The sequence below is a fragment of the Strongylocentrotus purpuratus genome, unplaced genomic scaffold (genome assembly GCF_000002235.5).
Source record: "Strongylocentrotus purpuratus isolate Spur 01 unplaced genomic scaffold, Spur_5.0 spur5_scaffold_1, whole genome shotgun sequence".
NCBI classification, from domain to species: domain Eukaryota; kingdom Metazoa; phylum Echinodermata; class Echinoidea; order Camarodonta; family Strongylocentrotidae; genus Strongylocentrotus; species Strongylocentrotus purpuratus.
In genome coordinates, this window is record NW_022145594.1 from 35,700,129 (window position 1) to 35,724,161 (window position 24,033).

General features: G+C 38.3%; 1 protein-coding gene and 1 long non-coding RNA gene across 3 annotated transcripts; both read right to left on the reverse strand.

The window, feature by feature from the left end:
- Positions 1–2,746: 2,746 nt before the first annotated feature.
- On the reverse strand, positions 2,747–6,784 carry LOC115921079. 2 transcript variants are annotated; one of them, XR_004062729.1, is made up of 4 exons: positions 6,619–6,784; positions 4,037–4,113; positions 3,452–3,595; positions 2,747–2,917 (listed from the first exon to the last, which is right to left on the reverse strand). It is a non-coding gene; the product is annotated as an uncharacterized LOC115921079 (long non-coding RNA). The 2 variants fall into 2 exon arrangements; XR_004062728.1 differs by lacking the exon at positions 6,619–6,784 and having other exon boundaries at positions 4,037–4,204.
- Positions 6,785–8,012: 1,228 nt separating this feature from the next.
- Positions 8,013–23,270, reverse strand: LOC105441472. The gene is made up of 4 exons (XM_030978738.1): positions 23,255–23,270; positions 22,393–22,662; positions 8,569–14,636; positions 8,013–8,063 (listed from the first exon to the last, which is right to left on the reverse strand). The coding sequence occupies exons 1-3, from the start codon at positions 23,268–23,270 to the stop codon at positions 9,466–9,468; spliced, it is 5,457 nt and encodes a 1,818-aa protein (XP_030834598.1). The 3' UTR covers positions 8,013–8,063; positions 8,569–9,465.
- Positions 23,271–24,033: the final 763 nt, after the last annotated feature.

The window sequence follows — 24,033 nt, forward strand, 5'->3', positions numbered from 1 at the left end:
AGCGTACACTCATGATGCTGTCAACCCACCAATATGTAGCAACGGAGTAGATCGATGAGCGGCATGCGTCTTATTTTTTCGTACCACGGCGAGCCCGGATTCCTGTTTTATCATGAATATTCATTAGGCAGGGCCGGGGAAAGTCTCGATTCTCTTGAATATTCATGTATGATCGAGGCATGCGCAGCATCGAATATCGTGTGTAACAAGTACGTTGGATTAATGGCAGGCCTATAATATGACATAGAAAAGCAATGTCATGGTCATTTAGATAATACAGTCATAAATGCTGTGTTTAATTACTAGTAAATGCCAAAATGTCAGTATCGGTAGACAAGATATATAGCATATATTTCAAGTAAGAGTCTTGATAGGCAATTTGTGAGTAGCCTAGGCCTACTTTTCTGAGATTAATGGGAGTCTAGTTCTTTTCATGAATTGTAAATAATCAGTTCTAGGTTTGCTTTTTAAATATTACAAGCAGAGGTTGCATTATGGTATTGAATATGTGATACAGTATTATAAACTGTATAAAATAGATAACAAGAATAGGCCTACATACAGACATTTATCAAAAATAAAATACTTGTGTATTGCACTTAAATTATTTCTATGATCTATGCTCACTTAACTGCATAAGGAAGAAAAGGAAGAAAGAAAAATGGGATTAGAAAGAAGAATAACAAAGTTAAAAAGTAAAATATATATAAATAATAAATGAATGGAAGAAATAAAGAATACGGAATAGATACCAAGGAAGAAAGAAATAAATTGCAAGAAAATTGAAATGAAAAGAAGACAAAAGAAAAAGGGAAAGGAGCAAGATAATATTGATACCATATCTTCAATCTTGTTTTCTTTTATCTTGCCTCTTGTTTTTGTTTAGGCCTAGCTACCATTTTTTCCTTTCCTTTCTCTTTTTCTCTTAAAATTTCTCTTTGGTTTCTTTCTAAAATAATGAGGGAAGGGGGGGGGGGGTGGGGGACTCGATGATAATTCATCATTTGAAGGTTTACAATGTGAAGTCCACGGGTTATATGCACCCACTGAAGAAAATCCATGTACAGGGTTGCTGCAGGAACCCCAGCACCCACAGATCCCACGCATGATGAGACAAACTCGAGAGAAAACTACACATTCTTTCACATACATTGAAGAAAAAAAAAAGAAGAAAAAAAATCCAAGATCGGTTGAACTCTTTTTGACCCCTCCCCAGGACATCGATCAATTACATGTATGTGCCCCCCCCCCCCCAAACTCTGGCTACGGCCCTGGCGATAATTACCCACTATTCAAATCTGACAGGTGCCCCTTTTTCTTCAACAAATGCCCCTTTAACCTCATAATAAGTGCCACTGTTCCATTTTCATAAGTGCCCCTTGTGATATCTGATAAAAGCCCTTTCATTTTTTTTACTTTGACACGCGTCCCCTTAAACTTTCTAACAAGTGCCCTTTTACCTTTTGATATGTGCCCCTTTCCCTGTTTAATAGGAGCCCCAAACCCAACCCTTTCTCATAAATGCCCCTTTGACACATGCCCCCTTTTCCTTTTTTTTTATAATTCCCCTTTTCTCTCTTTCTCTGTCTTTCGAAAACTATCTTCTGAAAGGTTTGTTCTCTTGACTGAGCAACCTGTTGCAATTCCTTTCTGTCTCACTTTCAGTCGTACTTGTTGCCACTCATTTGCATTCACTCGTTATCAACTACCATCAACCATTCCATATTCACTCCATTACTGTCCACATTTCAATTTCATTCTCTTCACTCTCCCTTTTTGCGGCCTTTCCAGGAGCTTTGCTAGAAGTAGAACATTTTTAATGTAGAGGCCAGAGAAACCGGAAAGTATGTTAATCATTTTATTCAAATATCTAACTTGAAAAAAAGGAAAGTAAAACATTGTTTAATTACAATATATTGACATAATTTTGTTAAAGAAAAAATTTGAATTTAACACTGGAAATTTGTAATTGGTTTGCCAGCCCCCCCCCCCCCCCCCAAAAAAAAAAAAACACACTCAAAACACAACAGTGGTACCAGGGTTTTTGTTAGGAGGCCCATGTACTGTATAATTTTTATTATTAAGAATAGTTTTCTCTTTTTTATTAATTTGACATTGGCATACCGTAAATTTCACCAGGAACCCCCCCCCCCCCCTCCCGACACTGCCATTACTTCTACCAACAGTAATGCTATAATTCAAAATTTCACTTTCTAAATCCTTCTAATATAAACATATAATCATATTTGTACAGAGGATAAGATAAGAGGATAGCAAGCCCCCCCCCCCCCCCACTCCCTGTTTTCTTTAGTTGGGAAGCATCGAAACATGATTCTATGAAAGCTACCAGTTTGGATACGAAAGGCAATGAGGATTAGCAGTTTCCATATTTAATGCATTTAGAGTGTTGTCTTTCAAACCTTCTTACATACAATACTTGAAGTAGCAATAATTTCATAATCTACAAAACTTCCCATACAGAAGTCCATAGAGGTAAATGAATTTTAACATGTATAATTATAATCAAAATATCATTGATTAATTCAATCTTTGATATAGACTGATAGACCTTTATCAATCAAATTTGAAGGAGAATCTTTATGCCCAGTCCTCAGTTTCATCCTATAAGATGGTAGTTGACATTGTTAGAATTTTAATGTTTATTCGTTGAGTTATCTTTAATTATTTGAAAGTCGACAAGATGATAAACTTCATTAGCTTTATTGAATGTAGTATTCTACAAACATATAATACAAATAACAAATAAATATCATGTAAATATTCCAGTTTAAACCCATCTCTATTGTCCTCTTTCATTATATGAGGGTGGCATCTTTAAGACGTAGTCTCGTGTAGATATCTTCTGCATCCATCACTAAAGTTGTAGCCTAGTTTTCAGAAAAAATATAACCCAAGTCTGTTGAATGGAAAAATGAAATAAGATATAAAACAATCAACAATGACTAATAACATACACCCTGATACCTGCTCAGAAAAAGGAAGGACTGAAATTCACTTGGGGTTCTAGTGGGCAAACCTAAACTATTTTTTGTACAAGACTAGTTTAAATACTGACCGCATCTTAAATTATTACTGATGATCCCATTAAGACGATAGGCCTGCTGGAGCTCGGATCAGACAAGGTGTGAAATAAGTAATACAATGTAATACAACTCGTGCTCATACCGGTAATTGAATAATACTCGGTTAAGTATGGGACATAAAATGACCAAACAACTTTGACCAGAGAATGTACTGGAAATAATGCTACTGAAACATACGTAATGTAGACTTATATTTCATCTATATTGACATTTAATTTTTAATCTAAATTACAATTTTGATATTAAGTCAATTATTCTTTTACAAGTCAACTGACAATGAAAAATATCTGTTTCAGATCTATAATTTTCTCCATGACATTTGTTCCACAAAAATTTATTGGGGGTACCTTCATGTATATTAGCACACATGCTCGTATGAAGTGTAGTAGGCCCGCATCTCTAGATATGATCCCGTCAACATCTGTTCTTTGTTCCTCTCCTGAGTTTGCAAACCAGAATGCCTTCATCATCCACGGTAGAGAGGCATCATCCTACATGAGATAAAACAAAGTAGGTACATGTACTTCAATTAAAAACTGATACTGATGGATACATATCAACCATAATAAATCCTATAAACAGACTTTTATCAATCTTATTTTGTGTTCTTCTTCATCTTCATTGCTCAAGAAGTGAAAGTACCCCTTACAAAAAAAAATAATGAGGGGTCCTGTGTATACCCTACATGTAGTGCTTACAATGTACATTTGATATGGCTCTTCTAAACACAGGACCTCCTGTAAATAAGGACAAATTTTCCTTTGTAAACATAGAAAGAAAAGACATCAATATTTGTATACTAGGTGCAGAACTAGAATAAAATATACCCTCCACTATATATGCTTGCAATGTCAACTTAGTTCCATTTCCTTTTGAGTGAATTAATAGGTGGTCGTTTAATATGTGTGTGCTAAATAACCTGATAACTGTACCTGCATGGGACTTTCTGCTTCATCTTGCAAATATAAGAGATGTTGTAATGTCCTCCTTCCAGCTCTTCAGTTTCAATCTTTTGGAACAAAAAGAAGAAGAAAATCAATACGACAATCAAGGCATCCCTTTCTCCTTAACAAAATAAAATAGATCTAGCATAATTCAAATTAATAGATATTTTTATGTCATGGTTGGCCTTAATTTTAATATGGTGTGGAAATCAACATTCCTATTTAATGAACCACAGTACAAAGTAAAACTAAATGGAAGATTTAACTTGTGCATCAAACAGTGGTTTCTATGGCCTATGAACACGAAGCAGTACTAAGTAGAATTAGTTTATTATAACAAGAAGAGGTGGACTACATACCATATAAGCAGAGGCGGCGCTCCGAGAGGGGGGGGGGGCAGAGTGCCCTCCCATTTGGTCAAGTACCCTAAAAGTGCCCCTTTTTGCATAGGAAAAGTGCCCCTTTTTACATAGGAAAGTGCCCCTTTTACTCTGACAAGTGCCCCTATTAAGTTTTTAAAGTGCCCCTTCCCCTTTTAATAACTACCCCTTTTAACTTGGATAAGCGCACCTTATATCTTCACATGTGCTCCCTTTCATTTTTAATAAGTGCCCCTTTTTCTTATAAGTGCCCCCATTTAAAAATAGGCCCTTTCCCTTCTCATAAATGCCCCTTTTCATCTATGAAAATAGTTCCTTTTCATTCTCTTAAGTGCCCCTTTTCATCTCTTGTAAATGACCCTATTCACTTCTGAGAGATACTTGTTTTACTTTGACAAGCACCCCTTCCCCTCCTAGTCAGTACTCTTTTCATCTCTTATAAATGCCCCTTTTATTTTGACACGTCCTCCTTTTCCTTCCTATATAATGCCTTTTTTCCTTATAAGCACCCTTACCCCTTATCATAATTACCGGTACCACTTTTCGTCTTTGATAAGTGCCCCGTTTATTTAAACATGTGCCACTTTTTCTTTTTAATAAGAGCCACTTCCCCTTCTCATTACCCTTTTAACAATGATATGTTCCCTATTTCCTTTCTTATAAAGAACCTGTCCCTTTTTCATAAATGCCCCTTTTCACTGCTTATAAATGCCCCCTATCAAAATCTGATGGGTGCCTCTTTTCCGTCGACAAATGCCCATGTTCTTATCATCCCTGGTGCATGCCTCTTTGTTTAGGTGTAAGAAGTGCCCCATTTTCACCTCTGATAATTAGCCTTTGTACTTTGACACATGCTTCTTTTCTTTTCTGATAAGTGTCTTAACCCTTTCGATAAGTGTCCCCTTTTCCTCTCATCATTAAACGTGTCCCTAATTTCAAGCGACTAAAAGCAATTTCCCACAAAGCTCGCTCGCTACGCTTGCCCATAGTTATAGATGTTATAATTATGTAACTTATCACAGATCTATTCAGTCTTCCGTTATGAGATTGTGCTTATATAACCCCATCAGGATTGGGTTTTCCTCTTTATAAGATGTAATTTTTCGCACTGCAAGCCAAAAACTGCAAAGTATGATACTTAAGCAATATCTTAAATGCTGTATTAAGAGAAACAAATATTGAAATCATCCCTGATAATGTAATCACAAAATAGGGGTATATACCAATGTCAAAAAAATGGTATATTTTCCCTCTGAAGGTGCCCTTTTTTCAAGAAAGTGCCCTTTTTGTTGGTGCCCCCCCCCCCCACTTTGGAACTTGCTCCGCCCAAAGGCTCTGCCGCCTCTGCGTATAAGTAAACATAATTGTCGACTACCCTAGGGGTCTTCTCTTATACAACGTCCAACAAAAAATAGATTTATCAAATGAACTGCACACTTTGGAGAAGAAAAAATCTTTAATATAGGTCTAGATCTAGATCTAGAAAAGTTATGACAACTTGACAAGCACACTGGACACACACAACATCTGAACATTAAATAAATGAATCCTAGGTCTAGTTTGTTTGTTTTTGAATATTTTTATTAATAAGTTCCAGGTTTACGTCTAAATGAAATATGGTTTGGAGCCGTTTGATTATCCATGGTCACAAACAATTTTGGTCTAAAAGTTGACACGCACCAATGATGCAACTGAGCGAACGGATAGCACTTAGTCTTACTAGTATAGCCAACAGAGTCGACATCTACTAAAGATATAAACAAGAATTAACCCTCTTGGATTATTAAAGAAATCATACTTCATAGATTATTTTAAGGTGTAACGTTAAATCTAGATTTAAATTCAATGGATGATTGGTCAATTAGATTCACGATGACGATCAAATTTGGAATAAAACCTGATCAGAAAGTTTTATCTTGATGCAGATGAGCACCGAAATTCCCCCAACGTGGGCCTGCCGGAACCCCGGGGCTCTAAAGGGTGACATGAAGGCAAACCGCAGTCAAACTACTTCACGACGATGAAAATCAAAGTGCAATTTCAAGAGAAATATTTTCCTAGCCTTTTCCCCACAAATCTGTTGAGAACAGTCTCAAAATGTAAAGAAATTACAGTAGATCACGAATTACAGCTTTTTCAAATTAATGACTAAATTCTCTTAATCTACTGATATTTCAATCAATTACTCACCCATATGCATTCTCCGTGAACTAAATCTTCTCACTTTGTGCGAGTATAGCGCGCGTCGTGCATTCCCACCTCGATATGAATATTTAAGAGAATCGAGACTTTCCCCGACCCTGCCTAATGAATATTCATGATAAAACAGGAATCCGGCCTCGCCGTGGTACGAAAAAATAAGACGCGAGCGGCATAGATAGATGATTATTAAAACCAAAGGGCCCACATGAAGTGAACGCTTTTCGCTGAATATTCACGACAAATACTAAGAATTTATCATAATAATCTACATTTTTATTGGTGTCTTAAAGGAAGGTGATTTATTACACAACTATTTTATTAATCTATATTTGCGTTGGTGTCTTAAAAGATGGTGGTTATTACATAATTTTACAATTTCCTGAGAGCAAAGAAAAAAAGTCATAGTTTATTATTGATATATAAGGCTTTACTCACACTAGCGTAAACAAAGGGGTGGGGGCATTCCACGTAAACAATCATTTTCGAAAAACGGACTGGGATATAAAAACATAATACTTGTGACATTTATCGGGAATATTCATTGTTTTTTAGTTTTGTGTGGGTGTTGTTGACAGTGGTTGCGGTTGTTAACGTTATTTGTAAGTCTGTTTCATGAAAACCATGAATATGATTGAAATTGGAGCAGAGTCGTATCCTCAGTGCTCTCAGACATAAACATTAACAAAGAAGGAGAATAGATGATACCAGAGATCTTGGGTAGAAAGAAAGAGAGATTAGGAGAGAGAGAGATGTACAATCATGTAACACGTTTGTACATGGATGGTTATGCCAGAAGTGTGTCCAACTGGCTTGATTACTCTTAGTGTCTCCCAAGTCCCTGGTCGTACAATGATTCTCACGTGCCTTCTTTTGCGATAACGAAATATATGGTCCGTTTGATCAAATACATCAGTTACATTCTATTCATAATAAGGAATTTGTCATCCTGGCCCTCATCCGAGGTTTCATGAATTGTTTAGATCGTAAATTGCGAAGACCATAATTATAGGGCTTTAAAAGAGCGTGTTGTTGTTTTGTTCAATTGAAAGCATTTCATACAAGTGACGTAGTAAAACTAGTAGATTGCCCCTAGGCGGCCCACTTGGTTCGGTACAAAGTTCATCTTATATGCCGGCAGAAGTCGTGTCACATGCTCCAGGAGGCGGGAAAAAAATATCCGTTCATTCATTGTTAATCAGGCTGTGCATTGCTTCCTTGCCACGCTCAAACAAGGTTATTTGTCTAACATTTTTTGCAAATCATGTGAGTATATGTGAAAGAAATGTGGAAGCGTGTCTAACGGTGAAAATGAAAGGTTTTTTTCTTCATTTTTCAAAACATATGTGGTACGCTCAAAAAATGAAGACAGGACTAGGTTTCCGCTTGGTTGTATATGAACTCAACGATATGCCAGTTGAGCTATTTTATTCAACCTGAAAGGAGAATAAAAAATAAGCATCCTCAGTATACATGTCTATAACACATAAAATGTACTGAACTAAATCAGTATGCATTTATCCGGTAATGTATAATCAAAAGCCTTAAATAGCATTCATTAAAAGTCTTGACTCTATATCCAAAAACTCTCTAAAAGGCCTAAACCCCCATTAAACTCTATGTCAAAATAACATATCTTGACAGAAATACTGCTTTCATAAAAACCCGAGTAACCAAGGTCCTCAGCCTAGATAAATTCCTAGTCAAGACTACCTTTAAATATATGCTTAATAAGGCTTTTGATTATACATTACCGGATAAATGCATACTGATTTAGTTCAGTACATTTTATGTGTTATAGACATGTATACTGAGGATGCTTATTTTTTATTCTCCTTTCAGGTTGAATAAAATAGCTCAACTGGCATATCGTTGAGTTCATATACAACCAAGCGGAAACCTAGTCCTGTCTTCATTTTTTGAGCGTACCAACAATTCAACTTGTTTTGCGGAAATTGCTAGCGACTCTGAAATACCGTTGCCATTTTCCTAAACCTGGAATTCTGGCCTCTAAATAAGCATCTGAAATGATATGTCAGACCACATCCGTGGAAAAATGTGCTCTGCAACGTATACACTTACTTGACCCTAGAAGTAGGTCAGGGTCAATACGGTATCTTGCAAAAATCTTGGAAAAAACAAATAACTTTCATGTTTCGCTGAAACAACCTCCCCCCAATGAGGGCAACAATAAAATTGACATCATTTTCATAAAAGTACGCAATGTTTCTCATTTAAAAATAGAACAAAATACTTTCTTCAGTGTTTCACTCCAAAATCTGTAAATGACTCATAGCTAAGATGTGAAAAATACTTCTTCTCACTCTACGTAATTAACACTTGAACAGTCTAAATTACCATCCAAACTATTAGCAAGGCTAATGAAAAGGTATCTGCAAGCCTGCACGAACCTGAAAAAACAATTGTTGCAAGAAAATACACAAATTTACATTTCCTGTCCAAAAATATCGAATGGATATTCCATACCAGTTTGCTTCCTGTATACATAATCATAAAAATCAACTTTTCTCTGCAAACTTTCTTTGCTGAATTTGCTAATAAATGGCAAATATCACTCAAAATTTCAAATACAAAAAATGTATTCAAAATGTACTAAACTTTGTACATAATTTCAAACTGTTGAATTTTGTTCTCAGTGTGAACTGTGCCAAAAGTCAATTCCCATGTAACAATAGCAAAAATTGAAATTTGCACCAACAAAGCTTTGTTATCATCTATCTTCTTAAAGCTGGAAAAAGTTGATTTTGAACAAGAACATAGAAAGTGAATAAATTTGTTATTCTGTGAATACTATAGACAGACATATTTCGGTTCAATCTACTCTTCGTATCCTTCTGCTGGATATAATACGACCACTTTGTTTATTGGCCTTCTATACTCTGAATTTGCCGTCTTTACTGTCACGTTTCTGATCTTATTATCAGTTCCAGGAAAAACTTCAACAATTCTCCCTAATGTCCATTTTCCTCGAAGAGCGTTCTGATCTGACAATATAACTATGTCATCTACACGAAGATTACGTCTATCAACATTCCACTTCTTTCGCGGTACTAAGATTGGAAATACATCGCGATTCCATGCCTTCCAGAATGAGTCGACGATTCGTTGTACAAATTCGACTCTATGTCGCGGATTCTTCGTTTCTCTGAACGGACCCTGGGGTACCCTACTGGATGCTCTCCCTAACAAAACATCATTGGGACAGAGATAACTACCATCGTCGGGGTCATTCGGTACCCTCCCTATTGGACGCTGATTGACGAGGTTTGCTACTTCTACCAAACAAGTATATAACTCAAAAGGAGTGAGGACCTGATCACCTATAGCTTTCTTTAATGCGGACTTACTACTCTTCACAAGTGCTTCAGCACATCCATTCTGATGAGGAGCTGAAGGGGTTGTAAACCTCCACTCTACACCTTTCTCCGCACAAAACTCGCGTAGTAGATCGCTATCCCATCCCTTTACCATCTCATGTAGCTCACGTACCGCTCCCACAAATTGTGTACCATTATCGCTCAGGATGACCTTCGGTTGACCTCTAAATGCGAAAAACCTACGTAGAACCTGAAGAAACTCCATTGTAGAAACATCTACCGCTAGGTCAAGGTGTACCGCTCTTGTGTTAAGACACGTGAAGATCACTCCATAGTGCTTAGCAACCTTATTCCGCCCCACCTTCACGCTGTACGGCCCAAAGTAGTCGCAAGAAGTATACAGGAATGGAGGCGAAAACGGTGTCATACGTATCTCTGGTAGCTCAGCCATAAACTGCGACTCGACCTTGTGCTGCATCTTACGACACATCACGCACCTGTGCTTGATAGTCTTGGCAAGCCTATGTATGCCAATCACCCAGTAGTTGCTTCTCACTTTCGCTGCCGTTGTCGCAACTCCATCATGCCCCAATTCATGGACATGCTTAGTGATGAGCGTAGAGATGCGATGCTGATGAGGTAATAACACAGGATGCCTGCTGTCATACGAAATCACGCCTTCTCCAACTCTACCTCCAACTCTGATGATTCCATTCTCTATGTAGGGTGTTAGAGTCTTGAACTCCCCTTTCTTCAGTCTGTCATGAAGCGGTTTCTGAGCCTCTCTGACCCAGTACATCTCTGCATCACCTAGCTCAGCTGCTGTAAGTGGTCCTGCCGTCACTTTCCCTCTCTCATCTCCTGATCTTACCCTCGCCTTCATGTTGTGGGTAAATCTCCGTACATATGCAGTGACTCTCACCAGTTTTCTCCAGCTGGAAACTCTTTCACAGTCGATGCTGTCTGATGCCAATACTACATTCGACACCTGTTGAACTTTACGCCTTTCACTGTCCATTGACGAAATCTCAGATTTCGTCTCACTCTGTGGCCACTCCTCCTCAGGCGATCTTAGAAATTGAGGACCACATCTACACCTCTCTAACTTCTCTACTGTAACACCTCTCGAAATGTCGTCAGCTGGATTTTCTGCTCCACTCACATGTCTCCACTGTTGGGGATTCGACTTGCTTTGGATTTCTCCTACTCGAGCTGACACAAAGGGCTTAAAACTTCTTGCCTGACTTCGAACCCATCCAAGCACTATCATGCTATCTGTCATGAACACTGTCTCTCTTAACTCTAGTGTGGTCTCATCTCTGATGGTTGCATCGAGTCTAACAGCAACCACTGCAGCTTGTAGCTCCAATCTCGGCAGTGTCAACTTCTTTAGTGGTGCTACTCTAGATTTCGCCGTCACAAATCTAACATCATAGCTGCCATCCTCTAACTCCCAGCGAATGTAAACACAAGCTCCAAACGCCTCTTCAGATGCATCACAAAAGACACATAATGTAGGTCGTCTCATTGCACCGGGTGGTGTCAAACATCTCTGGAAGGACACTCCATCTAAGTTCTCCATCTCTCTGAAGAGTTTTACCCATTCTGCCTTTTCTCTGGAGGGTAGCTCTTCATCCCAATCTAAACCAAGCTGCCACAGGCGTTGCATTCCTATCTTTGCCTTCACCAGTAATGCTGATGCAAATCCTATGGGATCAAAGATCTTTGCAATCTGGCTTAGTATCCGTCTCTTTGTCCATTTGCTGGTGGTGTCTTTCTGTTCGTCTGGAAGATCTGGGATCATACTTCTTTTCACTCTGTATGAAAACTCATCTGTGTTTTGGTTCCATACCATCCCCAGAACCTTCTCCTCACTCAGATTCTCAAGAACGTTGGTTTTCATCTGAGAAGTCTCATCTTTCAGCTGTTCGTTGGATTGCCAACCCTTCACCTTGAAGCCTCCGTCAGCTAGCACCTTATCTATGTCCTTGACAAGATCTTTCGCCTCCTCTGACGTTCTTACTGAGGTACATATGTCGTCCATGTACGTGTCACGTTTCAGTACTTCTGCTGCCTTAGGATGTTGAGACTCTCCCTCTACTGCTGTCCTCCTCAGAGCTATCTGGGCCATTGCTGCAGCAGGCTTATCTCCAAACGTGACTACAGTTTTCACGTACACATCCGGTTCTCTCTCTGAATCTAATCCTCTCCACAAGTACCGATGGACGTGCTGATCGGATTCTGGAATCAGTACTCGGTGGTACATCTTGGATATGTCGGCGCATATCGCAACTCTGTGTTCTCTGAAGCGAAGGAGTACTCCGAACAGACTCTGTAATAGGTCTGGCCCTTTGAACCAGTAGTCGTTCAGACACTGTCCCTTGAAAACTGCTGATGAGTTAAACACAATTCTCACTGGTGTGCTCTTTTTTTCCGGCCTGACAACCGCATGATGACCAATGTAATGGACAGGCCCATCATGCCTCTTCTTCTCTTCATCGGTCAGCTTTCTCGAAAACCCCATCTCGACCATCTCTTGCATCTGCTGTTTGTAAACTTCAGCATGCTCTGGGTTCTTTGCAAGCCTTTTCTCCGTCGCCTGAAGCATTCTCTCTGCTTGCACTCTGTTGTCGGGCAGCTTCTCCGGGTTATCCTTCCATGGGTAAGGAACAAGCCACTGCTTACCCACTTTCTTGGCAGAGTTCCAGATAAGATCATGTTCATCTTTCTCTACTTTAGTCATCCTTTCGGCTTCACAATGACAACCCACATCAACTCCCATCGACTCTGTAGTCCAAAACGCTGATAAGTCAGTTGCTGGACTCAGTTGCACGTTGAGCACTCTATTCTGATACTGCTGGTTCAGCTTAGATGCTCCAAACACCACCCATCCAAGTGGTGACTTCCTAAAGATGAAGTTGCCTCGTTGTCTCGTTTCACCTGCGTGCATCATAGCGTGGTCAATTCCTATCAGAAGATCTATAGACCCACTACCTCTACGTAACTCTCTGGGGTTGAGGCCTACTTGTCGGGCAAGATTATCAGTGTTCACCTCCTCAATGTCATCATTGATGCACGGTAATCCAACAGCTAATATCTTATGGATTGTCTTCCCACCTACTGAACTGACCGGCACTCTATACAAGGATGTTGTCACAGATTCCTCTACACAGCCCACCTTGGTTATTGTGATACTGATGCTCTTTCCTGTCAGTCCCAAGTCTTCAGCGAGCCCTTGTCTGATGATGCTGATCTGGGCCCCTGAATCTAACAGCACGTTTCCTTGGATCTTCAGCTCTGAACCTGAAAACCTTGCCCTGATGACGGGTAGCATGGCTTCAGTACCTCTTACAAGGGCTACTCCCACCGCATTGTTGTCCATGCTGGGATGTAACAAAGGATGGTGAAAGAACTTGCATGGTTGCCCCTTGTATTTCTCTGGACACCGTCTCCTTTTCTTGCAAGTAGCCATTCGATGCTCTCTGCCGGCTTGCTTCAAACAGCTATAACAAGCTCGGTTACTCTTCACCATCTCCAATCTCTCCGCTGTCGACTTATCGAGGAAAGTCTTGCATTGGTCAGTCCAGTGCCCATCCTTATTCTTGCAGATCCAGCAACGATAGTCTTGCTGTCTCTCCTCAAATGCTGTAACCTGACTAACAGCGGATCTGGACTTAGAGGCTGCATCATTCCTTACTGGAGCAGATGATCTTATCCTTGCTCTCAACTCAATCTCCATCCACTTCAACAGTGCCTCTAATGTCGCCGTTGTTCCTTCTCCTTGCTTTCGGAACCACATCTGTCGATCTGTGACATAGAGCTTCTTCTCAATGATGGCTAGCATGTGACTATTGTTCATATCCTCAGCTCTATCTACCTCCTTCAAGGTATTGAAACTTCTGCGTATGAGATTCACAAAGTCACAGAATCTCTCATCTTCCCCATCTTTCAGAGGACGAAATCGGGATACGTCTTCCATAATAGCATCAGCTACCATCCTTGAGTCTCCGTAGAGCAGATCTAGCTGACCCCATGCAGCTTCATAATCTCGCCCTATTCCTCTAATGTGTTGAAGTGGCTTCCCCTTCAAACAAGACCTCAGGATCATCAAAGCATCCCTCTCATCGTAGTGTGGATGTATTACATGCTGAAAATCAGCCTTGAATACATTGTATTCTCTTATGTCTCCTTGGAACGTTGGTAACTTGGGCCTCTCCATGTTGAAGCGAGGAGCTTGAGGCCGGTTCGACTCTGCTTGAACAATAATTCTCTGGGAGCTCTCCTCATCTCTCTCTGTTGGTTGTTGAGGCTCTTGCGACGAAGACATCTGAGAGATATAATCCTTCTCTCGGATCTGTAGCTTGCAGAAATAATTCTGGCACTCATCAAGCCATAGCTCCTCCTTGTTGAATTCTTCATCGTTCTCAATCTTCTCTGTATAGGCCTCGTGTTTGGATTGGAGGTCTACGTAAGCCTGGTTGGCTTGTTTGAAAGCTTCCTTCACCTCTTCCACCGGCCGCTTTTCCTCTATCAGGAAATCCAACACATTCCCCAACCTGGTGAACTTGGCTTTGGTCCCTCTCCTCTTCAACCTTAGGCTTGTCATGTCATCAGTCGGCATTGCTTCAGTTCTCGATGTACCGGCTCTGCAACATATACACTTACTTGACCCTAGAAGTAGGTCAGGGTCAATACGGTATCTTGCAAAAATCTTGGAAAAAACAAATAACTTTCATGTTTCGCTGAAACAATATGCAAATGAATGATCTCTGCCTCTCTCTGCTTCTCTGCCCCCTCTCTCTCTCCCTCTCTCTCTCTCTATGGCTCTCTTTGTCTGAATATTACACGTACAAGTACAATTGAGTCCTCTTTAAACTCAGCTCGACCATCTTGATTCGACTTGGTCACAACTTGAACCAGGTTGCCCAACTCAGTTCTAGGACACCTGGACATCCACCCCGGAGTTTACCCCCAGTCAACTGGCCCCTAGGACAACTACCCCCTAGGGTAACCACCCGCTAGGATTACTTCCCCCGGACAACTACCCCCAGACAACTTATGGAGCATGATAGCATGCCTGGCAGAATGTAGGGTTAAAGGAGAAAAGGGAGGTAGAAGAGTAGATGGATAGAAAGTGTGACCAAAGAAACATCATTAAAAGTCATTAAAAGAGAAATACATATTATACTGACACAGGACAGAGTATTTTTTTTCTACGGGGACAACACCTCCGCAACTAACAACAACAATAACCACATCTTAGTTTTAACGCTTTGGTCCATTGCTAAAGTATTTATGAAAAAACGTTTCGACCACACATCCATTCATTCAAATCATATGAGTTGCCCACATCTCTCTCTCTCTCTCTCTCTCTCTCTCAATTATTTTTTACTTTATGTATTTTCACTTTCCGTAGACAGCTTCCATGGAAGTTCATTGTATATTCATATTCTGTGCAAAGGTTTGTACAGTAGATTTGGGTTCATTTATACTATGCCCCTGTTAAGTTGGAAGAGTTTTGGTATTGATAAATTACAGTTACGTAGCTACGAGGCGCAAAAGAGGAACCCCCCCCCCCCCCCCATTGATAAGCAAAGAACGAAGAGAAAATAATGAGAAAGGATGAAGCTAAAGAGAGACTGGGGAGTAATTGTGGGGGATAGGACTTTGGGAAGATCATAGTCTGATTCTCACACTAGTGCCCTCCCCCGAACAAAAGCATGCACCTGCCCCTCAATGGCTTGACATATGCTACTTCACTGTGTATATCAACATGCACTATGCCCTAGAGGAAAGTAACCCCTTAGAGTCGCGTTTCTTTCAAGTTACAATTTCGATTTCATTTGCGTATGCAATAATCCTTTGAAAGGATTATTGCATACACAAATGATATCGGATTGTTACGATATTCCCAAATCTCGTGCATGCACGCTTTGCAGATAGGTTCCGAGGTCCACCTTTTCATTTTTGCGATGTTTTTCTCATTATGTTGGAACATCGCCCAGACATATCACGCGATATGATAGTATCCGCAACATTAATCTTAACATCGTATGGCAGTTCATACATCATGCAAAATGTGTTCATAAAACTAACGTAGCCTTCCTTGCGCTCACTCATCATATGCACATTTAGACTGCAAACAAGGTTATAGACAACAAAACTTATTAAATTAAGAATTTTAGGTGGGAACTTACAGGGAAATATGATTAATTCCAATAGATGACGGATTATAATTTAAATATATTTACGTAGGCTCGCATGACTAAACAAACATATAACCGTATACATGTGTGAACTGTTCCTAGGTATGTTTGAAATATGAGACTATTTGGAGATCAATCTTTTTCATGCGAATGAAAAAAATAAAAGGAAAAGAGTGAGAGATTGAGAGAGAGAGAGAGAGAGAGAGATCTCACAAAACATCAAACACTTTTCACCGAATTTATTAACCAAATTTATCAACACCAAATGTTTTAACACATGTTTGGATAGAAAGAAAATTTGAGCGTAAACCCTTCTAACCGTTAAAGAAAATGTTAACGTATATTTTAAATATGGCATTAGTTTAATTTTCGCCAAAACTATAATATATGCAATGCTCAAAATAAAACTGGTTACCAATTCACCCTGTACCACAAATTTATATGTCTTCTATCACATATGTTAACTCAAAAATGTGCACTAATACACACATGCCATTTACCATACAGCAACAACCTCATTTTATTCTGGGTTTGAAACATATTTACCAGTCCCTGCGATAAGAAAATACAATAAGTTCTGATATTTCAACAAAGAAATATAAACAAGGACCAACACAAAACTCAACAAAAGTTAACCTCCAGGGTTATACTTCACATAACATCGAAATCAGATTATCAACTCAAGATTTGCAAGTCTTGTTATTACTCCTACTCCTCTTACATGACACTCTTTAAACTATGTTCAGGTCAGTCAAGTAATGGCAATCAAAATACTCCTGGGATATAATCCAAATTATAACGACGTCTTAAGAAAATCCAGATAAATAATTGCATTTTCAAAGTGACATTTTTTTAAATTTCTAACATTTCTTGTACATATCTATATTCACCTTGTCCATCTTGTCATTATATCGCTTTTTAAATGCGAATATATCTCGAGTATATCTCGAGAAGAAATATTCGAGTAAATTGTCCCTTTGTTATTGGCAATTGGAAAATACATATTTGATTTGAAAGTTACAATAAACACCTTTATATCATCACAAACCACTAGATGGACCATCAATCCCCCAAAGCAAATAAACGAATGAATATAACGAATATGAATAGCAAATACGAACAACATTATCTTGTTAACAAAAACGTTGTATTACAACAAATCTATGGTTGAACTAATGGCGAGGACAGAGAGGCAATTCATGTGGCAATCGGCCGTATTAATGAGTTTGTAATTCTTTATTTGACGAATGGTTTAAAATTGCTGGTCAGAAATTGTGCATGTTGTAGATGAACAAGCCAACCGCGTTTTAATTTATATTAAAGTATGGCAAATATTACAGGTTTTATTGATAATCGGCTTGTGAGCAAACTCCAGCGTTTCCGTTATCCCTAACGTCTTCCAAAATCAGAGGTAACTTTTACTGTTCATTGCCTGAAGTGACAATATTATTCGTTGATGAATCCTAAGTTAATTTTTAAACAAATATACATTTGTCGGTGGGTATGGTTAAGACAAAACTATAAGTTTCGCGGTTCGTTGAGGGATACACCGCAATTGTCGCCAAATAATAATAATAATAATGATATTCCGCTTTTATATAGCTCTTCATACATATACGATGTATATAATCGCTTTACAGATATACTACTACCCCGGTTGTTGTTGTTTTCTTCTTCCGAAATCAGATACAAATAGTATACAAAGAAAGATATATGAAATAAAATATAAATACATGTACACAGATAACAACCGGTGGAAAGCACAATTCAGCAATGTTTATAGAAAAATATTGTTCGTCATTGGGGTCTTATTACATTACAATATTTACATACAAGTGTACATAAAGCAGAATAGAAACAAATCATAAATATTTGTTTTAAATACAAAAATTCACAAATAACAACATAAGCGTAGACATACATGGACACACACAAACACACACACACGCACACACCCAAGGTTATGCAACAAATAATTTGTTATTAAAGAAGTGTGTTAACAAAAATTATCAGTTAGTAGGGTATGTAAGTATCTTAATATTTCGGATGTATTCTCAGACTGGTAGTTGGTTATATTTTGTCACCCCCTATACAAGACTGTTCTTTTGCAATTATCTGAATTCGGTTTAGGGAGATCTAGATTTTGCGACGAGCGAAATGTATAATTGTACATGCGATATTTTATATTATTTGATATATAAGACGGGGTGTAATTATTTAATATCTTAAGAATCATAGTACACAATAACACACATATCTTTTGTAACGGCAGTCTAGAAGTTCCCAATTAGAGTATTATTAACATGGTGGATTCAATATTTGGCCGCACAAACCATGTGCACAATCTCCAATCCCTAGGGATTTCATATAAGGGTGTTCCTATATTTTTGTCTTTATGCTCGAAAAATCATGGATGAGTTTTTAATCATAGCTACACTTTAAAACCAAACACTTTAAAAGTAAACAGTTCTAATTTATTTTGAACGGATTAAATTTTTAAAGAGAAGACGACCTTCTTCCCATAATACCCTTTGTTATATAACAGATTACAAAAGGAAAGCTCCCAGAATTAATGAAATTAATCGGTAACAGACGATTTAAAAAGAGAAGAGAAGTACAGTTGTAATCATAAATGCCATTATAAAAGATGTACTCACAATATCAATGTCACTCAAAAATAGATAAAATAGTGTACAATGTATACATAGCTTTTTAAAATAAATAATACAAGAAAGCACCGATTTTTTTCTCCCCCCCCCCCCAACAATACATTTGTATTACACTATATGTCACACCATCAACACTGTGTTGATATATGCAAAGAGTTTTTCGATGCATCGAGTTTAGAGGTCTCCATGGGCCGATTGGACACAAGTTTGAAGATCAGACATCATATAGAGCAAACGTTGCGCTGTTGACATTAGTTGAAATAGGATGGACCACCTTAATATTTACTATTTCCCTCCCTCTCCATAAAGATTTTTGCATTTGAATATTTCAACAAAACATGAGAACTAATAACTATAACTATAACAAATATATTAAGAAAGGAAGTACTTAATTTTCACTACATAGTGTCTTAAAGCTTAGATTGCATCCATCAATACCCTACGTATTGGTCTAGTAAAGGACCAATCTGAAAACTACAACCCCATAGAAGCTTGGCGCAGGCTATGTGAAAGTGTGGACTACTGCAACGAAACTTATTGAAGACTAAACCTTTTTTCCGCATGTTTACAACCGTTTAGTACTAACAATAACAATGGTAATAATAGTTTCATTTTACAACCCACACATCCTTTTTACAATATAATATTACAATGATAACCATGTATTTAGTTATGCTGCCTTTCATTAAGCATTCAATTAATTACCTTATACCCTGCACCGATAGTCAATACATATACATTACGAGAAACAAAGATGTAGATTACTGTCCTACCAAAGGACAGTATGGCCACGACTGAGTCTCTTGGCGCAAACTACACGACCCACCATATCCACTGGACTGCAACATATCTATGATAGCACTGCTCTTCACAGCAACATTCATTATATTAAATGTAAATTCGATCCATCTATATGCATATTATACTCTCAAAAGTACGTTCTTTTCTCAAACTCCTCAGGGATGGAATAATCTCCTTCCTGGAAATCTATAGGGCACTTAAGCAGCATGGTTTCCTTTGCAAGTTAAAACAAAAATCCTGTCTTAAAATGTCCGGTATTTCAACGATCAAATTCTGGTCACCCTGGCGGAAACGTGAGAAATGAGCGTGTATGGGACAATGGCCAAACGGTGAGATTTCATTCTCACCATCAGTAAGAATTACTTTCTTATATCAGTGTTTAACAGGTAATTCTTACTTTTCAGGAAGATAGTGTGGAGTCAGGAAAGGAGAACGATTAGTTCGATATAAGTAATCAGTTCGATAGAACTTCAATGTTAACACTTAATACATTATGGTACGAATCATTTAACAACTATTAACAAACTCTCTAACTACAGACAATGTATAGACAATGAGTAATATAGTACACTGCTGGTGAATCGAGAATCCACAAGTAAAACGATTTTGAGTGTCAAGTCTGTTTTTGAAGTGTTTGGAATCTTTTCAAAGACAGGTTGAATAACTGTTTTGTATAAACAGAAGCAGTCTCGGTATAGTATTTTTTTCCTCGGTATAAACAAGTTTAGAGTTGAGGCTAAATCCCCGTTAATCATGTCCGGCATATTCGTGTATTTAGATAAAAACATACAACAAGTATGACCAGGATAAAGAGTCACTTTACAATGTTGCATTACTTTTGGAAGATAATACATGTATAGTATAATGAACACTAGCCCATCCCCCCCCCAACAAAACAAAACAAAACAAAATAAATAAATACAAAATCTACCTGTGCAGTTCCAAAGTGTACCATTGATTCACACGATTCATTATCACTTTTAATTGCTGTTTAAGTTCTAAACTAAAAATAATCTCTGACCCAGAGTACCGGAGACAAAAGTTAATATAAAATTCGGCGGACTCAGACAAGAGAATTGACGAAAATGTTGATTCATGTCTTGTCAAAGGATATTATTGCCGCGAATGAGCCTCCAATCCCGGATTCAACGATCCTAGGAAATCTTGGAAGCTCGAGGAGCATGACTTCCTCTGCAAGTTCGAAAAATCCTGCCTTGAAAATTTCGTTATTCTCATGTTTTCGAAAATCGAATTTGTTCTTTACTAGTCCTTTCAGCGCAGGAATTTTGTCAAAGTGCTTTACACAATTCTGTATCCACTCTAGCACGGTCGTTATTGTATTTGTTACATCCTCTTGACCTTCCGTTGTATGTAGTCTAAGATGGTTATGTAGTCTCTGCAGTTGATCGTCCTCGAGATTGGAGCAAATGTTTATTCCTACTGCTGAACTCATTTCCATTGTTTGGTATATACCTATACAGATAAAGAAATCATTTGAAATAATTATGTTTTGCTCTTCTCAATTACTACCTCCGGATAGTTATCACGTTTACACCAAAAAATAAATGATATATTCTGTTCAGAGCGTCCTAGAGAAAGTGCCCTTTTCCTAGACTTGAATTGTATTACTGTATTGAACTTAATTAAATTAATTTATTGATTAAAATCTGCATTCAAAAGGCTTAAACAAATTGAATTTACAAAAGACAAACAATAATGTTAAAATACAATAACAATTGGTTAGAAACAGCTAAATAATGTACACAATAGCAATAACTTCGCAGACAAAATCAACGAGGAAATGAAAAAAAAAATACTGGGAAATGAAAAGAAGAGACTAGATAAAGCTTGGAATAGAAGAATGGGGAAACATTTAGGTGAAGTAATGAAAATCATTTTCTGGGCCAGGCAAATTAAAACTGCATCGCCTTGTAAATTTTCAAAATTGGTAATTAGTCCTCTTATCTTTACAATTAATCGTGTTGATTGTATATTTTTTGTTTAATAGTCCAAAACTTTCCTACGATCAAAGCGATTGCAACGACTGACCTTAAGATGTGATAGAATCACCACGATTACTCAACGATTAAGACCGCGATTTCAATCCTGGGGTCAATCTTGATAGTGGGAACGCCCCCAAAAGGGTGACAACATAATCTTTTTCTTTAAAAACATGGTGTGATCCCTTTCTTTTTTTGGCTTTCCAGCCATCTGATTGGTCGAAATTGGAGTCGTGATTTTAGCCATTCACTTAAAATGCCAAAAACCGGTCAATAGTCTTTTGAAGAAAAAAAAAAGCCCTATGGCACTTTTCAAAAGACTTTTGAGCGTTTTTTAGCATTTAACGTATATGCGTGCAATCTCAATGGGAAGGATTTTAGCACACAAACTCGAGTGGTGCGCGATTAGACACCCTAGTAAGACTAGGTCTCAATAGCGTAAACAAACTTGGTTACCATGATTGGTAAGTCGCACATGTATTCTATGACCCTTTTCGGCACCTCTTGACACGCCATAGCACTATCATGTAATCTTCCGTTGACCGTATATAAAACAACTAGATGTCTCTCATAGCAGTGAATATTACTATACCATGGTGCATACATTGTGTTCGGGTAAGCCTGAATCCGATGACCCGGGTAATAATATGTGCTGCGCCTAAAGATCCTAAGGAATAGGCGCGTTATATTAATGTGAGCTATTATTATTATTATTATTTGGGCATGTAGGGTGTGTCGATATGTCACTTACCTCCCAAGACTTCATCTGCAATTTCCGTTCGCCCAATTGCTCGAAGACCCTGAACAAGCTTCGAGCTGTGGTGGAAAGGCTCTGGTCTGAACTGATCCCTCCATCTTTTCATAAGTGCCAGGTTGTCGTTTGTCCCCGCGCTCCACTGTCTAACTCGACCTATCGACAGGACTGCTTTATCAGAATCAAGATGCTCCATTAACGCTTTCTTTTCCTGTTGTGACAGGCTTAAAGTGACGTTGTAGAGTACACTGAGGCTTTCATCGTAGTCTGTATGCATAACATATTAGGGCAAAAGAAATACAATCATTTAATTAAATCATCGGCATTGTTAAAGGTTGTGGAAAATTTCCCGCAACCCTAATCTCATCAAAATCTTAGAAGATGTAATGTTTAAGAAAAAATATATATAACATCCCAGCATCTTTTTGTTTCCTTGTAAATTTGGGGTACTAGAGGAAGCTGTTTCTAAAGACCAGATGCAAGCTTTTTTTTCTTTTAAATAGAATTAACACATATCTATTTACGGAGTAGTTATTACGGAGAACTATTGCTTATACGTACCTGCTTCGATATAACTTACTTCATTGGACCTCGTAATGTTCGGTAGATCTTGTTAATGATGAAACTTATGCCATTTTCCACATAATGCTAACATACTTGAACTGATCCCAGTATTGGATAGGAAGGATGTCTTTCTTTTCATTTACAATTCAGAGGTCATGGTAGAGCAGTCATGACCGCTTATGGACTTATAGGTTAACACATGTGCACGTACACGTTCAATATTATCCGTTACAAAATCGGCCCCCTTAATTTCCATTGAACGAGAACAGAGAATCTGATCTCCGTGTAAACCTGCAGCAGAGGTTGACCATTTTGACCATATTACGAATATCTCACGCAAAATGGCTTTCTGATCATAATTGTTATCGAATGCTATGTTAAGCGCGAATTAAACAAGCAAAGGCACCGGTCTTTGGACAAAGCAAATGCCCCGTCTCCCTCAATTACCATGGCAAAGGAAAGCTCAATGACTATTATGTTACGCTGAGCAATACTGTTCTCCTAGGTTCACAGTTCTCAGCCGATTTGACACCCATGTACGCATACTAGAAACTTTAAATAATCAACTCACCATCTATCTCTTTATGCATACATCTTATTTTTGATTTCGCATTAAAAAAAAATAGGAAAACTTTGTTTAGTGAATTCGGACAAGCGGCTATAAATAAATTGCCCCCAAAATGTACATTGTTTCCTCACCGAAATAGGCTGATCGAGCAGCATCCATATACCCAAGATCTCTAATGGCGACACAGAAATCACGGCGGCGATGATTGTCGAGATCCTTCGATCTTTCTAATAGTTGTAGTAACAGACCTACAGTTCCTTTCTTGGGTTCCCGCACTATTTTTCCTTTGCTCGTATTCATGTTGAGAAGTGCGGACAATGGAACAACGTCAGTACATATTATACTGAACGCTAAACGTACCATCTCAGCTTCGTACACATGTTGTGGAGGGCGCCGATTAACTATGCATCCTAGAAGATAAAAGAGTAGACTTCAGTTATTAGCTCGATAGTCATTATACTACAATAATCTAAATGTACTGAGATTAGTTTGAAGGCAAAAGCCCA